The following is a 26,721-nucleotide window of genomic DNA, read 5'->3' as shown; positions in this document are numbered from 1 at the left end:
AGAATCTGTGGAAAGAACTGAAAACTGCTGTTCACAAATGCTCTCCATCCAACCTCACTGAGCTCGAGCTGTTTTGCAAGGAGGAATGGGAAAAAATGTCAGTCTCTCGATGTGCAAAACTGATAGAGACATACCCCAAGCGACTTACAGATGTAATCACAGCACAAGGTGGCGCTACAAAGTATTAACTTAAGGGGGCTGAATAATTTTGCACGCCCAAGTTTTCAGTTTTTGATTTGTTAAAAAAGTTTGAAATATCCAATAAATGTCGTTCCACTTCATGATTGTGTCCCACTTGTTGTTGATTCTTCACAAAAAAAATACAGTTTTATATCTTTATGTTTGAAGCCTGAAATGTGGCAAAAGGTCGCAAAGTTCAAGGGGGCCGAATACTTTCGCAAGGCACTGTATATATATAGGATACATCGTGCATTGGGAAAGTATTCAGACCCCTCGAAATTTCCACATTTTGATTAAACTTGTTTTCCCCCCCATTAATATACAAACAGTACCCGATAATGACAAACAAAATCAGGTTTTTAGAAATGTTTGGAAATATCAAATTTACCTAAGTATTCAGACCATTTACTCAGTACTTTGTTGAAGCAAAGTACTGAGCAGCGATTACAGCCGAGTCTGCTTAGGTATTTTTTTAATTCTTTAAAATTTGATCTTTATTTAACTAGGCAAGTCAGTTAAGAACAAATTCTTATTTTCAATGACGGCCTAAAAACAGTGGGCTAAGTGCCTGTTCAGGGGCAGAACGGCAGATTTGTACCTTGTCAGCTCGGGGAATGGAACTTGCAACCTTTCGGTTACTAGTCCAACACTCTAACTAGTAGGCAGTCCCCAGTCTACCAGTCTACCTGGCCATGCTGCTGCTCCAGTTTCAACTTCCACCTGACTGTGCTGCTGCTCTAGTTTCAACTGTTCTGCCTTATTATTATTCGACCATGCTGGTCATTTATGAACATTGAACATCTTGACCATGTTCTGTTATAATCTCCACCCGGCACAGCCAGAAGAGGACTGGCCACCCCACATAGCCTGGTTCCTCTCTAGGTTTCTTCCTAGGTATTGGCCTTTCTAGGGAGTTTTTCCTAGCCACCGTGCTTCTCCACCTGCATTGCTTGCTGTTTGGGGTTTTAGGCTGGGTTTCTGTACAGCACTTTGAGATATCAGCTGATGTACGAAGGGCTATATAAATAAATTTGATTTGATTTGATTTAGGCTATCCTGCCGCCCCATGATGCTTCAAGGTTGGCAGACCTGTATTTGAGGAGGTTCTCCCATTCTTCTCTGAGGATCCTATCAAGCTCTGTCAGGTTGGATGGGGAGCGTCGCTGCACAGCTATTTTCAGGTTTCTCCAGAGATGTTCGATCGTGTTCAAGTCAAGGCTCTGGCTGGGCCACTCAAGGACATTCACATACCCGAACCACTCCTGTGTTGTCTTGGCTGTGTGCTTATGGTCGCTGTCCTGTTGGAAGGTGAACCTTCACCCCAGTCTGAGTTCCTGAGCGCTCTGGAGCAGGTTTTCATCAAGGATCTCTCTGTACTTTTCTCCGTTAATCTTTCCCTCGATCCTGACTTGTCTTCCAGTCCATGCAGCTGAAAAACATCCCCACAGCATGATGATGCCACCACCATGCTTCACCATATGGATAGTGCCAGGTTTCCTCCAGATGTGACCCTTGGCATTCAGGCCAAAGAGTTCAATATTGGTTTCATCAGACCAGAGAATCTTGTTTCTCATGGTTTGAGAGTCCTTTAGGTGGCTTTGGTAAACTCCATGTGCCTTTTACTGAGGAGTGGTTTCCGTCTGGCAACTCTATCATAAAGGCTTGATTGGTGGAGTGCTGCAGAGATAGTTATCCTTCTGGAAGGTTTTCCCATCTCCACAGAGGAACTCTGGAGCTCTGTCAGAGTGACCATCGGGTTCCTGGTCACCTTCCTGACCAAGGCCCTTCTCGCCCGATTGCTCAGTTGGGTTCTTGGGGACCTTCAATGCTGCAGAGTTTTTTTGGTACCCTTCCCCAGATCTGTGCCTCTAAGGACAATTCCTTTGATCTCATGGCTTGGTTTTTGCTCTGACATCAACTGTCAACTGTGGGACCTTATATAGACAGGTATGTGCCTTTCCAAATCATGTCCAATCAATTGAATTTACCACAGGTGGACTCCAAGTTCTAGAAACATCTCAAGGATGCTCAATGGAAACAGGATGCACCTGAGCTCAATTTCGAGTCTCAAAGCAAAGGTCTGAATACTAATGTAAATAAGGTATTTCTGTTTTTTATTTGTAATACATTTGCAAACATTTCTAATGTGTGTAGATTAATGAGGACTTTTTTATTTATACCATTTTAGAATAAAGCTGTAACATAACAAAATGTGGAAAAAGTAAAGGGTCTGAATACTTTCCGAATGCACTGTAGGTATGATATAAGTAACGTGATATTAGACAACAGTGAAAGAGAGAGAGAGAGGTCAGGACGACAAGAAAAGAGACCAAGACAATGAGACAAAATGCAGAATCAGCTAAAAATACTAAAGAAAGGGAGGCAGAGGATGGCCACACCAGAAGAGAGGGAGTTAGAGTGGGGGATGAATAAAGTTGAAGTGAGAGCTCCATGGTCCCTGTGTCGCCTCTGATCCCGTCGCCTGTTCTCTTTACTGTGTCATTTTCTTGACTGCTCTCCTTCGGCGGAGCTGACATGTCACATGTTATTTGGGCTGAGCCGTTGGCAGGGATTTTTTAAAACTTGAAATCTGAGAGCCACGCTGACTGACGCTCTCCTCTCCGCTCGTCCGGGTCCCTGAAATGGCCAACAGACAAGATAAGGAACGCCCGCGAAGGACAGGCTATTGAAGCTAAGACTGTCTCCTCTGAATGCTCACACAGAACATGTGTCATAGAATGTATGTTTACATTTAGTTGTGTTACTTCATACGTCCCACAATCAGGGATAACCTGGATGAAGGTGTACCTACTCATTCACACACCCAGGGGTGAAACTTTAGTTTTAGAAGTGGGAGGGACATTTTTTAAAAACTTTTCTTTTGATGTTGCTGGAGAAACACTCCGAACAGCCTGCCCGACCGCTCGGAGACGTCTGCTTGGTCCTAAAGCACACCGTTGCCTCGTTTTGTATCACGTTCCAAAGATAAAACTGGGGGGGACAAAAATGCAATTTCATAATATGGGGGGACATAACCCCCTGTCCCCAGTGAAAGTTGCGCCCCTGCACACACCTGCTGCTATAATTCAAGGCCTGGTGTGTGTGTGTGTGTGTGTGTGTGTGTGTGTGTGTGTGTGTGTGTGTGTGTGTGTGTGTGTGTGTGTGTGTGTGTGTGTGTGTGTGTGTGTGTGTGTGTAGAAGATGATAGTTTTCTGTGTGAGCTCCCGCTGAGGAAGGTGAAAGGTGTGAGCAGCAAGAGAGTGAGGAGAGATACACACAGAGTGGAAATGACACAGTCATAAGAGACCGTGGAGAAAGCAATTTCAGAGGACACCTTAGTTCATAGGTGTGTTGAATCGTTTTCATCAATGCACCACTTTAAAATAGTTTACTGGCTGTTTTCATCCTACACTGCTGAAACACCAGGGTTTCCAGGTCTAGCTAAAATGTATTTCCAAATTACCTCTGAAATGACCTCTGAAAACCCTCCCACAAGGCCTGAAAACTAGCCCCACAAAAAATGCTTGCAGCAAAAGATGCCACATTTATCCAATAAAGCGTTTTTCCATTACGTTATCGAGCGAATAAAGAAGGAATAACAACATCATTTTTAGCGACGTAGGCTAAGGAGCCTATAATATTTATTTCTAGATGAAGAAAATGTTGCAAGATAAGATAAATCACCCTCATTAAACTCTCTAGATCATTTTCCATCAATGGATGTCGATTTAACTTGTTTGGACTGCTATGATTAAGCATTAAGGCCAGAGGAGGTGTGGTATATGGCCAATATACTGAGGCTAAGGAATGGTCTTAGGACATAGCCCTTAGCCATGGTATATTGGCCATACACCACAAACCCCTGAGGTGCCTTATTGCTATTATAAACTGGTTACCAACGTGAAAAGAAAAGTAAAAGGTATGTTTTAGTCATTCCTGTGGTACACATCTGATATACAGTTGAAGTCGAAAGTTTACATACACTTAGGTTGGAGTCAATATAACTTCTTTTCAACAAAGTATAGGTTTGGCAAGTCGGTTAGGGCATCTACTTTGTGCATGACACAAGTAATTTTTCCAACAATTGTTTACAGACAAATTATTTAACTTATCATTCACTGTATCACAATTCCAGTGGGTCAGAAGTTTACAAAGACTAAGTTGACTGTGCCTTTAAACAGCTTGGGAAATTCCAGACAATGGCTTTAGAAGCTTCTGAAAGGCTAATTGACATCATTTGAGTCAATTGGAGGTGTACTTGTGGATCTATTTCAAGATATACCTTCAAACTCAGTGCCTCTTTGCTTGACATCATGGGAAAATCAAAAGAAATCAGCCAAGAAAAACAATTGTAGACCTCCACAAGTCTGGTTCATACTTGGGAGCAATTTCCAAACACCTGAAGGTACCACGTTCATCTGTACAAACAATAGTATGCAAGTATAAACATAATTAGACCATGCAGCCGTCATACCGCTCAGGAAAAAACAAAAAACCTTGTGAAGATGCTGGTGGAAACAGGTACAAAAGTATCTATATCCACAGTAAAACAAGTCCTATTTCGCCAGAACCTGAAAGGCCGCTCAGGAAGAAAAAGCCACTGCTACAAAACCGCCATAAAAAACCCAGACTACGGTTTGCAACTGCACATGGGGACAAAGATCGTACTTTTTGGAGAAATATCCTCTGGTCTGATGAAACAAAAATATAACTGTTTGGCGATAATGACCATCGTTATGTTTGGAGGAAAAAGGGGAAGGCTTGCAAGCCGAAGAACACCATCCCAACCGTGAAGCACGGGGGTGGCAGCATCATGTTGTGGGGGTGCTTTGCTGCAGGAGGGACTGGTGCACTTCAAAGTAGATGGCAACATGAGGAAGGACAATTATGTGGATACATTGAAGCAACATCTCAAGACATCAGTCAGGAAGTTAAAGCTTTGTCGCAAATGGGTCTTCCAAATTGATAATTACCCCAAGCATTATTCCAAAGTCGTGGCAAAATGGCTTAAGGACAACAATGTCAAGGTACTGGAGTGTCCATCACAAAGCCCTGACCTCAATCCTATAGAAAATGTGTGGGCAGAACTGAAAAAGCGTATGTGAGCAAGAAGGATCTTCCAGATGTCAAGACTACAAACATTTATAAATGGCCTATTTGTGAGACTGACTTGTTAATTCAATAGGCATAGGCTAATGACTAAAATCTGGGTTTATAATTGCCATTGAACTTTGCCATGGTTTGCTGAGCTAGATGCAGGTAGCCTATAGCCCTGATAGGCCGACATCTCATTTCAGGGAAAAGTCTACAGTGAACCTGAAAATAAATGTGGAGAATGATCCATTTGTGATAGAGCTGTGACCGTGATAACAATTGAAAACTTTTAATTTAATTAAGTAAACATGGCCATTAACAATGGCATAATAACTCAAGGCTATAACAACAACCTAAGTTCTAGGCTATGTATTCCATCTGTTTGCCAGCTCCAGGTAGGCTACACAAGTGGCTCAAATTGACATGCAATGACTCCAGTGATATCGTCATTTCAATATATATTTATTGTCTCAAATGGTAGGTTACAGTAACCTACATTGGCATAGAATTGAATAGCCTACTTGATGGCCAACAGATGTAAATGTACCATATCATTCTACACATTTAATGGCATTTTCATTGTGGACTTTTTCCCATAACTTCTATTTCAAATGTCCACTCACGCAGCGCTCCAGACCCTAGAACTGAGCATGAGTAAAACCCTTCGCTTGATATGGTTATCCATAAGAAAAGTCGACATTAGAATTCAGTTTAATTTAAACCACCTTTGAGAAAATGTATCTAAAGAGCTGTAGTGGCCTACAGTTGTTTTCAAATGCTTTGTCACCGTTACATCAGTTCTGGCGGGTTTATATGTTTAATGGAATAAGGAGTGTCTCCATAATGACCAATCTAAATGGTCTACCTACAAGGTGCGTGCTGCTTTGTCTCCGTGACTCAGCTGCCTCTGCTGCAGCACCGTCTCAACCACACACACTCCTCCTGCTCTCCCCCTCTCACCACTCACTCACTCACTCACACACTCACACACTCTCACTCACTCACACACTCACTCGCTCAGTAACAGCCTCCTTACTGCCTGATAGTAGGCAGCAACGTTATTTGATTACAGTAGGCTTGGCTTCAGAGTGCAGTGTTGCAGGGAGCATAGTATTGAATCCATATGATTCATGAAGACAAACAAAAATACATCCTGCCTTTCAAACTCACTTGTGTGACTTCTTCCCCCCGGTGCCCCCGGGTCCTGCTCCACAGTCATGGGCCTGGATGATAAAGGTATACTCCTTCTGAAGCTCACAGTCCACCAGGCCCCTGGCCCTCAGCTGGCCCTCACCAGACGTCCCGTTCAGCACCACCGCCTCGAACGGTGCCTCCAGACCCTGGATCTTAAATGCACAGATCTCCCCTGAAAAGAGAGAGAGAGAAAGACAGGGAGAGGAGGGGAGACAGGTTAGGGTGTGTTGGTTTCTGTATGTGAGAGTTCAGACTCATCAGAGGAGACATCGTTTCTCCACCAAACCCCAGGAAGTCTTATTCAGACTCATCTGAGGAGACATCGTTTCTCAACCAAACCCCAGGAAGTATTATTCAGACTCATCTGAGGAGACATCGTTTTAAACAGCATGTGCATTGGGCTCATATAATCAGTTGAGCACTGTAAAGAATACCTCTTATCATTCCAATTCCCTGGAAGGTTCCGGTTTAATTTTTGAGCAGGCAGAGAAACAACAACAACAACAATATGAATCCACAGCGGAGTCACCCACAAAGACACCCTCTCTGGAACGGGACTAACAAACTCACTCATTCAACAACGAATCACTCTCCTGAAGATGCCAAGGACAAACCAGCCCGCCCACAGTCTGCCGCTCACTCCCATCACGCATTGTTACTCCATACCGTACAAACAATTAACAACTTAGTAACGAAAAACTTGATAAAAATAAATAAATACTACCTCTCAAAGTCACCCTGGTTCGTTTGAGAGACAATGAGGGAACAGCAAATCATTTTACAAAGCTACACAATGAGGCAGACCAAAACAAAAGAGCAAAATGTCTCATCTCCTACAGAGGAAGTGTTGAAATTACAATTTGTCCACAGGGGAGAGTGAGAGAGATTGAAAAAAAGAGAGAGAGAGAGGGAGAGAGAATGAGATAGAAGGAAAGGAGGAGAGAAAGAGAATGAGAGAGAAGAAAGAGAGTGAGAGAGAGAAGGGGGGAGAGAGAGAGAGAGAGAGAGAGAGAGAGAGAGAGAGAGAGAGAGAGATGGGGGGAGAGAGAGAGAGAGAGACAGAGAGAGAGAGAGACAGAGAGAGAGAGACAGAGAGAGAGGTTGGACAAAGCAGAGTCTGTTTTGGAGTTGGCGAGGTGAGTGCTTTAGATGCGTGGCGCTTGCCTGCGTTTTTACTGGGGGATTTGAGGAAATCACTTAGCACGAGTTATAAACTCTGACTTGTGACGGCTAATTGCGCCGATATCACTTAAACTAACAGGAAGGACTAAATTGGATTCCGCCAAAGCTTTGTGTGCGCATCGCTGCTGGCTAGTTGTGATAAGAGCAACTTTATTTTCCCCTCCTTCCCTTTCTCTTCCCTTTCATCCCGGTCGAACATAATCTCATCTCGTTCTACAGCGGGAGTGTTGAAATTACAATTTGAGAGAGAGAGAGAGAGAGAGAGAGAGAGAGAAAGAAATAAGGAAATGAGGAGATGGAGAAAGAGAATGAGAGCAAGAGAGTAGGAGCTAGGAGACAGAGAGAAAGAGAATGAGAGAGAGAGAGAGAAAGAGAGCTACTCAGTAGGCTGTGTAAGACTTCGCCTTTGTATTACCTGAACAATAACTTTTCAGAAATAAATGGGCTCCTACAATGCAAAGAGGCATAGAAGCTGCGTGGGAAAATAATCAGAAAAAGACGGCAAAGCTAATGGCGTGTGACGAGGAGAGGTAATGGTCTCGATGGGTGAAGTTGCCTTGATACCACAAAAAAACATATCTTTTTTAAATCCATCACTGTGGTAGGAAAAATAAGCCTAGTATACATCCAAATATACAGCAGAGAACAGTATAACTGCAGGACACTGCAAAATACAACAGTCGACTGCAGTTACTGCAGTTAAACTGCACTTTCAAAACATCTTCTTTTGCAAGGGGACAGCCAAGTGAAGAAGTTTCCCACTATTAAGGTGAATATGCTAATGATATGCTAAACTCTTCCTCCTCCACCTCAGTGCATGGCAGGACGAGGAACACCTACAACTAATTTGTGATTACATTTTACCTCAGGGAGCGGAGAGGGGTCAAGGTGACCAGCATTGACCGTCATGCCAGACCTCCTCTTTTACAAAGTTGAATGAATAAACACATGGCCTCGCGCTGGGCTGCTAGCTGCTTGTCACACCTCCAGGCTGATATCAGATCCCCCAGCAGAGGAGAGCCTTTCTGAGGGACAGATTAGATTTGAACCGTTGGCCCCGGCTCGGCTTCGGCTCGGCAGCAGCATGGTAACAGGAACAGATGTTGGGGGGCACTTGGCAGAGCTGTGGGACTCGCCACCCTAATTGCTGCGATAAATTGTTAGCTAAATATGTGTCTCCGTGTCACATTAGCCTTTTATGAGGTAGATTTATGATTGGAAAAATCCAGGCAATGGCATGGTAGTCTTCAAGGAGATCCCCGGCATGGCCACGTTCTAATCTAATGGATGCAAATGAATGAGACATTATTAGTAGATGGCAGTGAGAAGGAGCAGGAACTAGATGTCATGGTTCTAGTTTAAGTTCTACAGAGGGGCACTGAGTTACCCACGTTAAGAAATGCTATCAAGGGGACTAACTGCAGTTATTATCAGTAGTACCAGTGGTGGTGTGTGTTTTTGTAGCCTGAGGGCCATGTCAGGGACACGGGGCCAAAACACTCTGGGGGACCCCAATCATTATCAGACCTGACAGAGCATCTCTGAGAAGACGAGCCAGATCAGAAAACACACATAAATGCCTGGGCCAAAGCATGCACTCACACACAGCACTGTTTACAAGCCCTTAAGTGTTTGAGGTTATCAGTCAGAGGTTGTTGATAAGAGCAGAGAGAGATGCAGGGATGGTGGCAGGGGAGATGAAAGGAGAGTTTGGGAGTATGAGAACATGGGCACTGCTTGAGGCATATTCTGATTTCACTGCTGGAGAGTGACCACACGCACACACACACGCACACACACACACACACACACACACACACACACACACACACACACACACACACACACACACACACACACACACACACACACACACACACACACACACACACACACACAGCAGTAATGCCAGGACCCCCGCTCTAATCGGTACTGACATGACTTTCATTCTCCTACTGTTGGAACACACACAACACGAGACTGAAAATACACTACTCTACTGGAAACACAATACTCTACTGAAAATACACTAATCTACTGAAAATACACTACCCTACTAGAAACACACTACCCTACTGAAAATACACTACCCTACTAGAAACACACTACTCTACTAGAAACACACTACCCTACTGAAAATACACTACCCTACTAGAAACACACTACTCTACTAGAAACACACTACCCTACTAGAAACACACTACCCTACTAGAAACACACTACTCTACTAGAAACACACTACCCTACTAGAAACACACTACCCTACTGAAAATACACTACCCTACTAGAAACACACTACCCTACTAGAAACACACTACCCTACTGAAAGCACACTACGCTACTGAAAACACACTACCCTACTGAAAACACACTACTAGAAACACACTACCCTACTAGAAACACACTACCCTACTAGAAACACACTACTAGAAACACACTACCCTACTAGAAACACACTACCCTACTAAAACACACTACCCTACTAAAAACACACTACCCTACTGAAAATACACTACCCTACTAAAAACACACTACCCTACTGAAAATATACTACCCTACTGAAAACACACTACCCTACTGAAAACACACTACCCTACTGAAAACACACTACCCTACTGAAAACACACTACCCTACTAAAAACACACTACCCTACTGAAAACACACTACCCTACTGAAAACACACTACCCTACTGAAAACACACTACCCTACTGAAAACACACTACCCTACTGAAAACACACTACCGCACATCTAATCACATTATACAATATCAATGTTTCTCAATCCTTTTAGAACTGTAATTATACATTAACCGCCTGGTACGTGTAGTATTACCACAGTTGAGCAGCTTACAGCGATAATAACACATTCATACCATCAGTAATAACAGCATCAGTAAAGGGTTTATTGTAATTGTGTGGTTAGTTATTGAAGACTAGCGGTGCTTTATACAACTCAGACTTTGCATCTAATTACCTAGTTATGTATTTTTCCATACCTTACCTCTGCTTCTCTTTCCCTATACTCCAATTACACACACACCAATTAGCTATTGATTGCCCTCCAACCTCCTCTCTGCACTTCACTCACATATTTCTTTCACCCCCTTTCCACCCCCGGCCCTCTCTGCTGCCGGGCAGAGATAGACTGTCAGCCACATAGCTCCAGAGACGAGGCCAAATTGAAAATGCTGTAATTATGCTCTTCATGAAATGAGTCAGATGAGAAGTGAAGAAAACACACACTAGAAGAGAAGCTGTCTGTCCGTTCCTGAAGTATTAATACTAATTCAGCCTGTGTGTTCTGGCTAGAGCTTGAACTGGAGAAATCAGAGTGGTGTGAGATTGTGTGTGTGTGGTGTGTGTGTGTGTGTGGTGTGTGTGTGTGTGTGTGTGTGGTGTGTGTGTGTACAGGAGATTTAATTAAGAGGGAACTCAGACATGATTTTCTCGACCTTGTCTCATCACCCTTAATTACAGAAAGGCTGCTCTGTGTGAGTTAATGTCATCCCACTATCGCTCTGACTGACAGAGATAACCCACTGTCTCTCTGACTGACAGAGAGAACCCACTGTCTCCCTGACTGACAGAGAAAACACGGAACACACTTTCTGCTCTGTTGGTCTGAACACAACTGTCCTCATCACACAGCTCCAGTCCTCAACACAACATGGCTGTACTGCTGCATTCTGGACCTGAAGATGTTTTAGGCTGTGTACTTAATAGCTGTTTGTAGTGCATCAGACCATGAGCCTTAATTTCTTCTCTACAGGCAGTACACTGGACGACACACAGGGTCCTAAACACATCAATGCTGTTTTACTCTGACTGATCCAGTGCAGGTTGGGTGTTTAGGAGTGCTGACACTGTGTGAGGCCCCAAACACCCACTTCCCCTTTGTCAATATACCGTAGTTAGTCACAAAACACCAGCGGGATACATGACAATTAACTCAGCATAGACACAGGAAAAGGGCCAAAACAACACACGCACACATACACACACCACCACCACCCAACCGTCGATAACAGACCACCAACCAACGCATCACCAACACAGAAAACATTACAGCAAACACACACACAAACAGCAACAGGATATATCAATCAGTTAACCAGACATGTGACTACTCTGTTAGTCAGAGAACATCCATCACCTACTGTCAGTCAATTACAGAGAGCTAACAGCAATCAGATAGCCAATCAACAGTATAACAACACTGCAGATGTTTCCCCCACTGAGACCTGTATTATACAGAACTCCATGGGAACGATGGAGGGATAGAGAGATGGAGGGATGGATGGAGGGATAGAGAGTAGGAGGAATGGATGGAGGGATGGATGGATGGATGGAGGGATAGAGAGATGGAGGGATGGATGGAGGGATAGAGAGTAGGAGGAATGGATGGAGGGATGGATGGATGGATGGAGGGATAGAGAGATGGAGGGATGGATGGATGGAGGGATAGAGAGTAAGAGGAATGAATGGATGGAGGGATGTTCCTGGGTAAGATAAAGTAGCTTTTAATCCCAGTTATACTGTAAATCCTTCTTTGTAGGCAGATGGTTTCTATGCAGATGGTAGGCTCCGTAGATAGAAACTAGTGAGTCCAAGTGCTAACTGGCTAAACCTACACTTTTCACTTTCAATCAACAATGTCAACATTGTGCCAATGTGTTTGTCTTGAACTACCATCTGTTGTTGTGACTGTAGAAATTTGCAGAAGATATATGTTTGTCTTATAATGTATAAAGTATGACACCAATCCATGCTTTGCTTCCACTGGCACTGTTGCCACACACTAACGTTTTAGCATTTGTGGCACAAATCCCGTTCAAGTCATCAGAACGATAGTAACATCTTTCACACAAATCAAATCTAAGTTTATTTGTCACGTGCGCCGAATACAATAGGTATAGACCTTACACTGAAATGCTTACTTACAGGCTCTAACCAATAGTGCGAAAAAAGGTATGTGTGTGTGTGTGGGTAAGTAAAGAAATAAAACAACAGTAAAAAGACATTTGAAAATAACAGCAGTAAGTCTATATACAGACACCGGTTAGTCAGGCTTATTTAGGTAGTATGTACATGTGAGTATGGTTGCAAAGTGACAATGCATATATGATGAAAAGAAAGTAGCAGTAGCGTAAAAAGAGGGGTTGGCAGATGGTGGAACACAATGCAGACAGCCATGTTAGCCAATGTGCGGGGGAACTGGTTGGTCGGGACAATTGAGGTAGTATGTACATTAATGCATAGTTAAAGTGACTATGCATATAAGATAAACAGAGAGTAGCAGCAGTGTAAAAGAGAGGTTGGGGGGGGGGGGCACACAATGCAAATAGTCCAGGTAACCATTTGGTTACCTGTTCAGGAGTCTTATGGCTTGGGGGTAAAAACTGTTGAGAAGCCTTTTTGTCCTAGACTTGGCACTCCGGTACCGCTTGCCATGCGGTAGTAGAGAGAACAGTCTATGACTGGGGTAGCTGGGGTCTTTGACAATTTTTAAGGCCTTCCTTTGACACCGCTTAGTGTAGAGGTCCTGGATGGCAGGCAGCTTTGCCCCAGTGATGTACTGGGCCGTACGCACTACCCTCTGAAGTGCTTTGCAGTCGGAGGCCAAGCAATTGCCGTAACAGGCAGTGATGCAACCGGTCAGGATGCTCTCGATGTTGCAGCTGTAGAACCTTTTGAGGATCTCAGGACCCATGACAAATCGTTTTAGTTACCTGAGGGTGAACAGGCTTTGTCGTGCCCTCTTCATGACTGTCTTGGTGTGTTTGGACCATTCTAGTTTGTTGTTGATGTGGGCACCAAGGAACTTGAAGCTGCTCCACAACAGCCCCGTTGATGAGAATAGGGACGTGCTCAGTGCTCCTTTTCCTATAGTTCACAATAATCTCATTAGTCTTGGTTACGTTGAATGATAGGTTGTTATTCTGGCACCACACGGCCAGGTCTCTGACCTCCTCCATAGGCTGTCTCGTCGTTGTCGGTGATCAGGCCTACCACTGTTGAGTTGTCTGAAAACTAAATGATGGTGTTGGAGTCGTGCCTGGCCATGCAGTCGTAGGTGAACAGGGAGTACAGGAGGGGACTGAGCATGCACTCCTGGGGAGCTCCAGTGTCATGTTACTGGGCAGCTCACGGCTGTGCTTCCCTTTAGAATAATAGTAGAGAGGATGGTTAATTTCAGCTTTTGTTTCTTTCATCACATTCCCAGTGCGTCAGAAGTTTACATACACTTAAGTAGTATTTGGTAGCATTGCCTTTATTTTTCTTTACCTTATGTTTTGGGTAGCCTTCCACAGGCTTCCACAATAAGTTGGGTGAGTTTTGGCATATTCCTCCTGGCAGAGCTGGTGTAACTGAATCTGGTTTGTAGGCCTCCTTGCTCACACTCACATTTACAGTTCTGCCCACAATTTTCTAGATGTTGAGATGTTGCTTCAATATATCCACATAATTTTCCTCCCTCATGATGCCATCTATTTTGTGAAGAGCACCAGTCCCTCCTGCAGCAAAGCATTCCCAAAACATGATGCTGCCACCTCCGTGCTTCACGGTTGTGATGGTTTTCTTCCGGCTTGCAAGCTTCCCCCTTTTTTCTCCAAACATAACAACGGTCATTATGGACAAACAGTTCTAATTTTGTTTCATCAGAACAGAGGACATTTCTCCAAAAAGTACAATCTTTGTCCCCGTGTGCAGTTGCAAAATGTAGTCTGGCTTTTTTATGACAGTTTTAGAGCAGTGGCTTCTTTCTTGCTGAGCGGCCTTTCAGGTTATGTCGATATAGGGCTCGTTTTACTGTGGATATAGATACTTTGGACCTGTTTCCTCGAGCATCTTCACAAGGTCCTTTGCTGTGGTTCTGGGATTGACTTGCACTTTTCGCACCAAAGTACTTTCATCTCCAGGAGACAGAACGCGTCTCCTTCCTGATCGGTATGACGGCTGCATGGTCCCATGGTGTTTATAGTTGCATACTGTTGTTTGTACAGATGAACGTGTTACCTACAGGCATTTGGAAATTGCTCCCAAGGATGACCCAGACGTGTGGAGGTCTACAATGTTTTCTGAGGTCTTGGCTGATTTCTTTTGATTTTCCCATGATGTCAAGCACAGCGGCAATGAGTTTGAAGGTCGGCCTTGAAATACATTGTCACGTTCTGACCTTAGTTCCTTTATTATGTCTTTGTGTTAGTTTGGTCAGGGTGTGAGTTGGGGTGGGTAGTCTATGTTATTTTTTCTATGTTGTATTTCTGTGTTTGGCCTGGTATGGTTCTCAATCAGAGGCAGCTGTCGATTGTTGTCTCTGATTGAGAATCATATTTAGGCAGCCTTTTCCCACCTGTGTTTTGTGGGTGATTATTTTCTGTTTAGTGTCTTCTGCACCTTACAGGACTGTTTCGTTTTTTTTAGTTTATTCACGTTGTTATTTTGTATTTCAGTGTTCAGTAAATAAACATCATGAACACGTACCACGCTGCGCTTTGGTCCTCTTCTCCTTCACCAGATGAAAACCGTTACATACATCCACATATACACCTCCAATTGACTCAAATGATGTCAATTAGCCTATCAGAAGCTTCTAAAGCCTTGACACCATTTTCTGGAATATTCCAAGCTGTTTAAAGGCACAGTCATTTTAGTCTATGTTAACTTCTGACCCACTGGAATTGTGATACAGTGAATTATAAGTGAAATAATCCGTCTGTAAACAATTGTTGTAAAACTTATTTGTGTCATACACAAAGTAGATGTCCTAACCGACTTGCCAAAACTATAGTTTGTTAACAAGAAATGTGTGGAGTGGTTGAAAAACGAGTTTTAATGACTCCAACCTAAGTGTTTGCACACTTCCAACTTCAACTGTAAGTCCAATTACTACAGAATTACACAAAAACCTGGCTTGGATCATTCTGTTCTGTTAGTTCTGATATTGGAGGTATGGTAGGGCTTGGATCATTATGTTCTGTTAGTTAAAAATTGGAGGTATGGTAGGGCTTGGATCATTATGTTCTGGTAGTTAAATATTGGAGGTATGGTAGAGCATCACTCTGTACAAGGACAGGCAGCGAATGAAAGAGAAGAAAAAATGGACCAAAACACAAACAAAGCAAGGCAATCACATTGAAGCACACTGGAAATCAATAGTTTCTATTTTCTACTTCCCTGTATAGAATAGCCTGGGGGAGAGACAGCATGTGTCCTCACTCCTCTCATTTGAGGCCATTTAGAGTTCAATGCATTCAATATCCCTATTAGAGTTTACGATCTTTGTTAATACCCCGGAGGACAGTACTTATCCTATAGGCCTATTCTCTCCAAAGAGGGACTGATAGGAGGGTGAGAGACAGCAGCCAGTCATTTGGCCCTGCCTCTGGCCATGGGGCATTTCTATTGTATGGAGAAGCAACAAAGCACTATAGTATCATGATATCTTCTGGGTGAATGACTGGAGTTAGCATGAGTTACATACTGTAGCTTCCCCTTACAATGTAAATATCTCTACCCAAGGCTGCTGACTCCAATTTACAATGAAAAATGAATTTCTATTAATTCAGTTATACATATTTCCAATGAAGTCATGGAGTTCATTGTATCTCTCTCTGTTGAGGAGGCTCACCTACTTGTAGCCCATCTCTAGTGTAGAACAGTGTGCCTAGTGACTAGTGCTTCCACACCATTGAAAATAATAGTGGAAAAGGAGCTGACACTTTGAGATGAGCAGGAACAAAAATCAATGTAGAGGATACATTTGGAGCAGAGACTGCAGTGGAGCTGATGGAGCTGTGGAGCTGAGCGGTAGGATGGTGCAGACTGTAGGACTGCCTCAGGTGACACCGCTCTTACTGGAGTTTACCTTCAGGGGAAGAGAGAGAGTGAGATGAGGAGAGGAGGAAGAGAGGAGAGAGAGGAGAGAGAGGAGAGAGAGAGGGTGAGAGGAGAGAAAGGAGAGGGGGAGAGGAGAGAAAGGAGAGGGAGAGGAAAGAGGGAAAGGAGAGGGAGAGGGAGAGGGAGAGGGGGAGAGGAGAGAGAGGAGAGGGAGAGAGGGAGAAGGTGAGAGGAGAGAAAGGAAAGGACAGAGGGTCCCCCTCTGGGGGAAAGGAGAGGGTGAGAGGAGAGAAATGAGAGGGAAAGTAGAGAGGGAGAGCGTGAGAGGAGATAAGGAGCGAGTGAGAGGAGAGAAAGGAAAGGGAGATTGTGAGAGGAGAGAAAGGGAAGGGAGATTGTGAGAGGAGAGAAAGGAGGGGGAGAGGATGAGAGGAGAGAAAGGAGGAGAGGAGAGAGGGTGAGAGGAGAGGGAAAGAGTGAGAGGAGGGGGAAAGAGTGAGAGGAGAGAAATGAGAGGGAGAGGGTGGGAGAAAAAGAAAGGAGAGGGAGAGGGGAGAGGGGGAGATGAGAGAAAGGAGAGAGAAGGGAGAGGGTGAGAGGAGAGAAAGGAGAGGGAGAGAAGAGAGGGATAAGGAGAGGAGAGAGATGAGAGGGAGAGAGAGGACATTTAGATTGTGAGAGGAGAGAAAGGAGGAGAGGAGAGAGGGAGAGGGTGGGAGGAAAGAAAGGAGAGGGGCAGGGGAGAGTGGGAGATGAGAGAAAGGAGAGAGAAGGGAGAAAGAAGGAGGGTGAGAGGAGAGAAAGGAGAGAGAGATGAGAGAGGGAGAGGGAGAGGAGAGAGGGAGAGGGAGAGGAGAGAGAGAGGATAGGGAGGGAGGAGAGAGAGGGAGAGAGGAGATGGAGAGGAGAAAGTAGAGAGAGGAAAGGGAGAGGAGAGAGGAGGAAGGAGACAGGAAATGGAGAGGAGAGAGGAGAGGAGAAATGAAAGGGAGAGGAGAGAGGAGATGGAGGGGAGAGAGGAGAGAGAGGAGAGAGGGTAAAGGAAGAGGAGATGAGGAGAAGGGAATAGAAAGGAGAGAAGAAGAGAGGAAGAGTGGGAGGAGAGAAATGAGAGGGTGAGGGGAGAGGGGGAGATGAGAGAAAGGAGAGAGAGAGGAGAAAGGGAGAGGGTGAGAGGAGAGGAGAGAAGAGAAGAGAAAGGAGAGGGAGAAAAGAGGGGGAGTAGAGAGAAGAGGAAGAGACATGTCTACGAATAGTTGTCATGAAAATATTTGTTTCAGGGAACTTTATGAGCCTGTAGTGTTGTCCCCTAGAGTATCCTGCTGAAAGACCATGTATGATTGACTCTTCAGATCAGTCAGACAGCCAATCAGCAGTCAGATGACTGCTTTGTTATCACCTTGACAACTGAAATCCCCAGGTAAAGTTGTTTTGTATGTGCATGTGTGTGTTGCTGTGTGATTGTGTAGGTCCTATGTTGGAGGGTGTCTTAGTTCAGAAGTTTTATCCGGGATCAGAAGCTTATACAGGGTGATTTTCTGGCCATTGAAATGGTAAAATATGCAAAGCTTTATGAGAGTCTGTCTGAACGGAGTTCCCTGCATATACACCGTGTAATCCAAACTAAAATGCTTAGAGGCTAAATGTTCTCTTTGCTCTCATTGGAGAGAAGTTTTTTTTGCAGAGGGAGAAGTCATGAAAACGCTTCACAGAACGGCACAGAACTTTTCCTCTCAGGTCTTTTGACACCGGTGGGCCACCACTGCTCATTGATACTGCTCAAATTGGGCCAGAGCCAGGGACTAGGGAGTGGAAAGATAGGGCAGGCTCTGCCAAATGTGTTTGTGTCTGAGGCGGAGGGAGGGAGAGAGATGAGAGAAAATGATAGGCAGATGATTTCACATCAACTGAGTAAAAACTGGCAAAGGCTCATTGTACTCAATGTCTTGCTATGCCTACACCCCTCTCTATTTGTGTGAATGCGTGTGTGTCTGTGTGAATGTGTGAGTGTGTGTGTACCTGTGTATGTGGCTATGAAAACAGTGGTAAATGATAGGATGACTAGCCATCTCGCTGTGTACACACCTGTCTTCTTCTGTGTGTGTGTGTGTCTTGCCTATCAGCTCTCCAGTGTGTCTTCATTAACACATTAACACTTTCAACACCTGACAGGTAGAACAGATTGAATATGCAGGGTGATGATCCTGTCAGGCAGAGGAAAACAACTCTCCCACACCATCTATCTACATTGGCTTGCAAAACTATTCACCCCAATGGCATTTTTCTATTTTGTTGCCTTACAACCTGGAATTAAAATGTATTTTTTTAGGGGGTTGTATCATTTGATTTACACAAAATGCCTACCACTTTGAAAATGCAAAATATGTTTTATTATGAAACAGAAGAAATGAGACAAAAAAAAACGGAAAACTTGAGAGTGTATAACTATTCACCCCCCGAAAGTCAACACTTTGTAGCGGCAACATTTGCAGCAATTACAGCTGCAAGTCTCTTGGGGTATTTGTCTATAAGTTTGGCACATCTAGCAACTGGGATTTTTGCCCATTCTTCAAGTCAAACCTGCTCCAGCTCCTCCTAGTTGGATGGGTTCCGCTGGTGTACAGCAATCTTTAAGTCATACCACAGATTCTCAATTGGATTGAGGTCTGGGCTTTGAATAGGCCATTCCAAGACATTTAAATGTTTCCCCTTAAACCACTTGAATGTTGCTTTAGTGTTATGCTTAGGGTCATTGTCTTGCTGGAAGGTGAACCTCTGTCCCAGTCTCAAATCTCAGAGAGACTGAAACAGGTTTCCCTCAAGAATATCCCTGTATTTAGCACCATCCATTATTCCTTCAGTACTGACCAGTTTCCCAGTCCCTGCAGATGAAAAACATTGTGCTGCCACAACATGATGCTGCCACCACAATGCTTCAGTGTGGGGATGGTATTCTCGGGGTGATGAGAGTGGTTGCGTTTCCACCAGACATAGCGTTTTCCTTGATGGCCAAAAAGCTCAACATTAGTCTCATCTGACCAGAGTACCTTCATCCATATGTTTGGGGAGCCTCCAACATGCATTTTGGCGAACACCAAACGTGTTTGCTTATTTTTTTCTTAAAGTAATGGCATTTATCTGGCCACTGTTCAGTAAAGCCCAGCTCTATGGAGTATACAGCTTAAAGTGGTCCTATGGACAGATACCACAATATCTGCTGTGGAGCTTTGCAGCCCCTTCAGGGTTATCTTTGGTCTCTTTGTTGCATCTCTGATTTGGAACTGCACATCCCGGATCCGGGAGAGTTGTCATCAACTGACACTAATTAGCATAACGCAACGGACAAAAAATATTACTAGAAAATATTCATATTCATGAAATCACAAGTGAAATATAGTGAAACACAGTTTATCCTTTTGTTAATCACCCTGTCATCTCAGATTTTGAAATTATGCTTTACAAAGCAACACAAGCATTTGTGGAAGTTTATCGATAGCCTAGCATAGCATTATGTCCAGTTAGCAGCAGGAAGCTTGGTCACGAAAATCAGAAAAGCAATTAAATGAACCATTTACCTTTGATGATCTTCGGATGTTTTCACTGACGAGACTCCCAGTTAGACAGCAAATGTTCATTTTGTTCCATAAAGATTATTTTTATAGCCGAAAAACATCCCTTTGGTCTTCACTTTTGGTTGAGAAATCCACCGGAAACTGCGGTCACGACAACGGCGAAAAATATTCCAAATTAGATCCATAATATCGACAGAAACATGGCAAACGTTTTTTATAATCAATCCTCAAGGTGTTTTTCAAATATCTATTCCATAATATATCAACCGGGTCAGTTGGCTTGAGCGAGAGAAACAATGGCCGCATTTGTCTATTACGCACATATCACTCTGAGAGCCACCAGCTGATCACAGATGCAATGTTGTCGCTCACGCTCATTTTTCAAAATAAAAGCCTGAAACTATGTCTTGTGACACTAGACACATTAGGGAAGCCATAGAAAAAGGAATCTGGTTGATATCCCTTTCACTGCTCAATAGGGACGCATAGGAACGCAGAGGTTTCTAAATAAGAGTCACTTCCTGATTGGATTTTTCTCAGGCTTTCGCCTGCAATATAAGTTCTGTTATACACACAGACAATATTTTTACAGTTTTGGAAACTTTAGAGTGTTTTCTATCCTAAGCTGTCAATTATATGCATATCCTATTATCTGGTCCTGAAAAACAGCCTGTTAACTTTGGGAACGTTATTTTTCAAAAAATGAAAATAGTGCCCCCTAGTTTCAAGAGGTTAATGCCATCCTTGCCTGGTCTGTGGGATTTGGTGGGCAGCCCTCTCTTGGCAGGTTTATTGTGATGCCATATTCTTTCTCTTTCTTAATAATGTGTTTATTTGGTGCACCGTGGGATGTTCAAAGTTTCTGATATGTTTTTAGAACCCAACCCTGATCTGTACTTCTCTACAAAGTTGTCCCTGACCTGTTTGGAGAACTACTTGGTCTTCATGGTGCCGCTTGCTTGGTGGTGCCCCTTGCTTAGTGGTGTTTCAGACTCTGGGGCCTTCCAGAACAGGTGTATATATACTGAGATCATGTGACAGATCATGTGACAATTATGTGACTTCCAAAAGTAACTGGTTGCACCAGATCTTATTTAGGGGCTTCATAGTAAAGGGGGTGAATACATATACACGCACCACATTTACTATTATTTATTTTTTAAATATTTTTTCACTTCACTTCACCAGTTTGGACTATTTTGCGTATGTCCATTACATGAAATCCAAATAAAAAACATCTCTCCACCTCTGTCCTCTACCATACCTCTCCCCCATCTGTCCATCTCTCCTCTGTCATCTACCAAACCTCTCCCCCATCTGTCTATCTCTCCTTTGTTCTCTACCACACCTCTCCTCCATCTGTCCATCTCTCCTCCATTGTCAACCAAAGCTCTCCCTCCATCGGTCCATCTCTCCTCTGTCACCTACCACACCTCTCCCTCTATCTGTCCTCTACCAAACCTCTCCCTCCATCGGTCAATCTCTCATCTGTCCCCTACCACATCTCTCCCTCCATCAGTCCATCTCTGATCTGTCCTCTACCACACCTCTCCCTTTATCTGTCTCTCTCCCCTGTCCTCTACCAAACCTCTCCCTCCATCGGTCCATCTCTCATCTGTCCTCTACCACACCTCTCCCTCCATCGGTCCATCTCTCCTTTTTTCTCTACCACACCTCTCCCTCCATCGGTCCATCTCTCATCTGTCCTCTACCACACCTCTCCCTCCATCGGTCCATCTCTCATTTTTTCTCTACCACACCTCTCCCTCCATCGGTCCATCTCTCATCTGTCCTCTACCACACCTCTCCCTCCATTGGTCCATCTCTCATCTGTCCTCTACCACATCTCTCCCTCCATCGGTCCATCTCTCATCTGTCCTCTACCACACCTCTCCCTCCATCGGTCCATCTCTCATCTGTCCTCTACCACACCTCTCCCTCCATCGGTCCATCTCTCCTCTTTCCTCTACCACACCTCTCCCTCCATCAGTCCATCTCTCATCTGTCCTCTACCACACCTCTCCCTTTATCTGTCTCTCTCCCCTGTCCTCTACCAAACCTCTCCCTCCATCGGTCCATCTCTCATCTGTCCTCTACCACACCTCTCCCTCCATCAGTCCATCTCTCATCTGTCCTCTACCTAACCTCTCCCTCCATCGGTCAATCTCTCCTCTTTTCTCTACCACAACTCTCCTTCCATCGGTCCATCTCTCCTCTGTCCTCTACCACACCTCTCCCTTCATCAGTCCATCTCTCATCTGACCTCTACCACACCTCTCCCTTTATCTGTCTCTCTCCCCTGTCCTCTACCAAACCTCTCCCTCCATCGGTCCATCTCTCATCTGTCCTCTACCACACCTCTCCCTTCATCAGTCCATCTCTCATCTGTCCTCTACCTAACCTCTCCCTCCATCGGTCCATCTCTCCTCTGTCCTCCAACAAACCTCTCCCTCCATCGGTCCATCTCTCCTTTTTTCTCTACCACACCTCTCCTTCCATCGGTCCATCTCTCCTCTGTCCTCTACCACACCTCTCCCTCCATCGGTCCATCTCTCATCTGTCATTTACCAAACCTCTCCCTCCATTGGTCCATCTCTCATCTGTCCTCTACCACACCTCTCCCTCTATCTGTCAATTTCTCAAGGATTGGAGGATTGGAGTTACCCAACTGTGTCTTAAGCATTCTCCAACATATGCATCATATGAACTCAATGACATCAAAGCTCAGTTGGTAGTGCATGGTGCTTGCACCAGCAGGGTTGTGGGTTTGATTCCCAGGGCCACCCATATATATACTGTATGCATGCATGACTGTAAGTAGATTTGTTTAAAAGCATCTGCTAAATCACATGTATTATTGTTATATGACAACCATGTCTTCACTAGCAAGCTGTGGCCAGAGGTAGAGAACCCCTGCTAACCAATGGAAATGGGTCTGACAGGAGGAACAAAAACTCTGATTGGCTCAAATTGTTGGGTTATTTTCTCAGTGTGAGTGTTCCAAAATCAGGGGCTCTCAAACAGTACTCCAAACCACCATGTTCCCCTCGTCCTTCAATTACAGGATGTGTAAATGCTGCCTCACAATTGTGTTCCTGTCTCCATACCATGTCATTTCCTGGGCTGATCCAGTCTGATCCAGCCGGGCTGGTCTGAGTGCAGGTCACACCGAGACTGTAGCTTTACAGTTAACTCAGCAGGCTAGCTCAGGACCGTAGCTTTACAGTTAACTCAGCAGGCTAGCTCAGGACCGTGGGCTTTACCATTAATTACCCAGCAGGCTAGCTCAGGTCAAAAACAACTCTTTGAACAGGTTTGCTGTGATGATGAAAATAACTGAGTGAAACTGCGTACGGACCAACAAAATGAAAATCTATCTCCATTTGCCAAACAAAAAGGCAGAATGAGTGTCAATATGAAACACACTAGGCTAACAAGGACAAACATGTGTCCTGGATACCATTGGCTGTTATTACAGGTGGCGCTACTGTGGAAACGCAGGCTAATGAGCAGCTAGCAGAGGCGTGAGACTGGATATTAATGCTAATTTATTTCTATTAACCTATCAGATCTCCCCTCACAACAGCAGTGGAGGTCAACACCACCCCAACACGCAGCCGGGTGTTGGTCTACTACAGATGTCATGAATCACGTTTCATGATGGATTTAGTATGGTCATTCTGGATTGATACATGAGTTCTGTGATGTTCTGTGGGTGTTTCACCTTGACATTGTGATGGCAATTAGCATATCTCAAGATGGGATAACAAACTTCAGCGTCACCCCTTGCCAAGTCACTTCCATGCCTATTCAATCTACTCTTCCCCTGAATACTTTTACCAACTGCTTTCATTATGGTTCCTGTTCCCCAGCCCACCTCAGTGTCCTTTGTTTCAGCTGCTCCCTAGATGTCTGTCCCTGTCCCCTCCTTCAAAAACGCTGTCATCACCATCCCATCTCCGCCAGCTAGCTAATTAGCTTTAGCAAATTTACAACCCTACATTATCTTTACTGCAGCTCCTCAATATGCCACTTTAGCTACAGTAGAGATGCTGTCAGCTCCTCCAGAATCACCTGCATTTAAACACTAAAGCACTGGCCCTATATGACTATATACAACCCAATGCAGCTGGAGAGAGGCAACCACAGTTAGATGGAGCTTTTAGGGGTTCTGCTGTCTATGTGTCACCAGTGTGTTATACAAATGCAACTCTTTTATAGGCATTTACTATTTATGAGCCGTGAGCTCTAATAAATGCTTATAACAAGTCAGAGACAACATCTGTAAAGTCAGTTTAGTGTTCTAACAGTCAGAAACAACATCTCTAAAGTCAGTTCAGTGTTTATAACAGTCAGAGACAGAATATGTAAAGTCAGTTCAGTGTTCTAAAGAGTCAGAGACAACATCTGTATAGTCAGTTTAGTGTTCTAAAGAGTCAGAGACAACATCTGTAGTCAGTTCAGTGTTCTAACAGCCAGTGACAGCATCTGTAAAGTCAGTTCAGTGTTCTAAATAGTCAGAGACAACATATGTACAGTCAGTTCAGTGTTGTAACAGTCAGAGACATCATCTGTAAAGTCAGTTCAGTGTTGTAACAGTCAGAGACAGCATCTGTAAAGTCAGTTCAGTGTTCTAAATAGTCAGAGACAACAACTGTAAAGTCAGTTAAGTGTTCTAAAAGTCAGAGAGAACATCTGTAAAGTCAGTTAAGTGTTCTAAATAGTCAGAGACAACATGTGTAAAGTCAGTTAAGTGTTCTAACAGTCAGAGACAACATCTGTAAAGTCAGTTAAGTGTTCTAAATGGTCAGAGACAACATGTGTAAAGTCAGTTCAGTGTTCTAACAGTCAGAGACAACATCTGTAAAGTCAGTTAAGTGTTCTAACAGTCAGAGACAACATCTGTAAAGTCAGTTAAGTGTTCTAACAATCAGAGACAACATCTGTAAAGTCAGTTAAGTGTTCTAAATAGTCAGAGACAACATCTGTAAAGTCAGTTCAGTGTTGTAACAGTCAGAGACAGCATCTGTAAAGTCAGTTCAGTGTTCTAACAGTCATAGACAACATCTGTAAAGTAAGTTCAGAGTTTTAAACAGCTAGAGACAACATCTGTAAAGTCAGTTCAGTTTTCTAAAAGCCAGAGACCACATATGTAAAGTCAGTTCAGTGTTTATAAAAGTCAGAGACAACATCTGTAAAGCCAATTAAGTGTTGTAACAGTCAGAGACAACATCTCTAAAGTAAGTTCAGAGTTTTTAACAGTCAGAGACAACATCTGTAGTCAGTTCAGTGTTTAAAACAGTCAGAGACAACATCTGTAAAGTCAGTTCAGTGTTTAAAACAGTCAGAGACAACATCTGTAAAGTCAGTTAAGTGTTTATAACAGTCAGAGATAGAACACTGAACTGACTTTACATATTCTAACAGTCAGACAACATCTCTAAAGTCAGTTCAGAGTTTTAAACAGTCAGAGACAACATCTGTAAAGTCAGTTAAGTGTTCTAAATAGTCAGAGACAACATCTGTAAAGTCAGTTCAGTGTTTATAACAGTCAGAGATAGAACACTGAACTGACTTTACATATTCTAACAGTCAGAGACAACATCTGTAAAGTCAGTTAAGTGTTCTAAATAGTCAGAGACAGCATCTGTAAAGTCAGTTAAGTGTTCTAACAGTCAGACAACATCTCTAAAGTATGTTCAGAGTTTTAAACAGCCAGAGACAACATTTGTAAAGTCAGTTCAGTGTTCTAAATAGTCAGAGACAACATCTGTAAAGTCAGTTTAGTGCCATTCCAAGACATTTAAATGTTTCCCCTTAAACCACTCAAGTGTTGCTTTAGCAGTATGCTTAGGGTCATTGTCATGCTGGAAGGTCCCAGTCTCAAATCAGTGGAAGACTGAAACAGGTTTCCCTCAAGAATTTCCCTGTATTTAGCAGCATCCATCATTCCGTCAAATCTGACCAGTTTCCCAGCCTCTGCTGATGGAAAACATGGATGGTTTTCTCGCGGTGATGAGAGGGGTTGGGTTTGTGCCAGACCTTGATGGCCAAAAAGCAACATTTTAGTCTTATCTGACCAGAGTACCTACTTAGATTTGTGTGGGAGTCTTCCACGTTCCTTTTGGTGAACACCAAACATGTTTGCTTATTTTTGTCTTTCAGCAATGACTTTTTCTAGCCACTTTTCCGTAAAGCCCAGCTCTGTGGATTGTACGGCTTAAAGTGGTCCTATGGACAGATACTCAATTTCTCAGCTGTGGAGCTTTGCAGCTCCTTCAGGGTAATCTTTGGTCTCTGTTGCCTCTGATTAATGCCCTCCTTGCCTGGTCCGTGAGTTTTGGTGGGCGGCCCTTTCTTGGCAAGTTTGTTGTGGTGCCATATTCATTCTATTTTTTAATAATGGATTTAATGGTGCTCCGTGGAATGTTCAAAGTTTCTGATATTTTTTATAACCCAACCCTGATCTGTACTTCTCCACAACTTTATCTCTGACCTGTTTGGAGAGCTTCTTGGTCTTCATGGTGCTGCTTGCTTGGTGGTTCCCCTTGCTTAGTGGTGTTGTAGACTCTGGGGCCTTTCAGAACTGGTGTATGTATACTGAGATCACGTGACAGATCATGTGACACTTAGATTGAAGACAGCTGGACTTTATT

General features: G+C 43.7%; 1 protein-coding gene across 1 annotated transcript in view; it reads right to left on the bottom strand.

The window, feature by feature from the left end:
- LOC109909471 (calsyntenin-2-like) overlaps positions 1-26,721 on the bottom strand; it is a 420,037-nt gene that overhangs the window by 148,713 nt on the left and 244,603 nt on the right. Inside the window, exon 3 of the mRNA XM_031795495.1 lies at positions 6,445-6,640. Within this exon, the coding sequence (XP_031651355.1) occupies positions 6,445-6,640 (196 nt within the window). The remainder of the gene's footprint in view (positions 1-6,444; positions 6,641-26,721) is intronic.

The sequence above is a fragment of the Oncorhynchus kisutch genome, linkage group LG18 (genome assembly GCF_002021735.2).
Source record: "Oncorhynchus kisutch isolate 150728-3 linkage group LG18, Okis_V2, whole genome shotgun sequence".
Taxonomy (NCBI): Eukaryota; Metazoa; Chordata; class Actinopteri; order Salmoniformes; family Salmonidae; genus Oncorhynchus; species Oncorhynchus kisutch.
The sequence above is the reverse complement of the archived record's forward strand: the minus strand, read 5'-3'. Positions and strand labels throughout refer to the sequence as shown.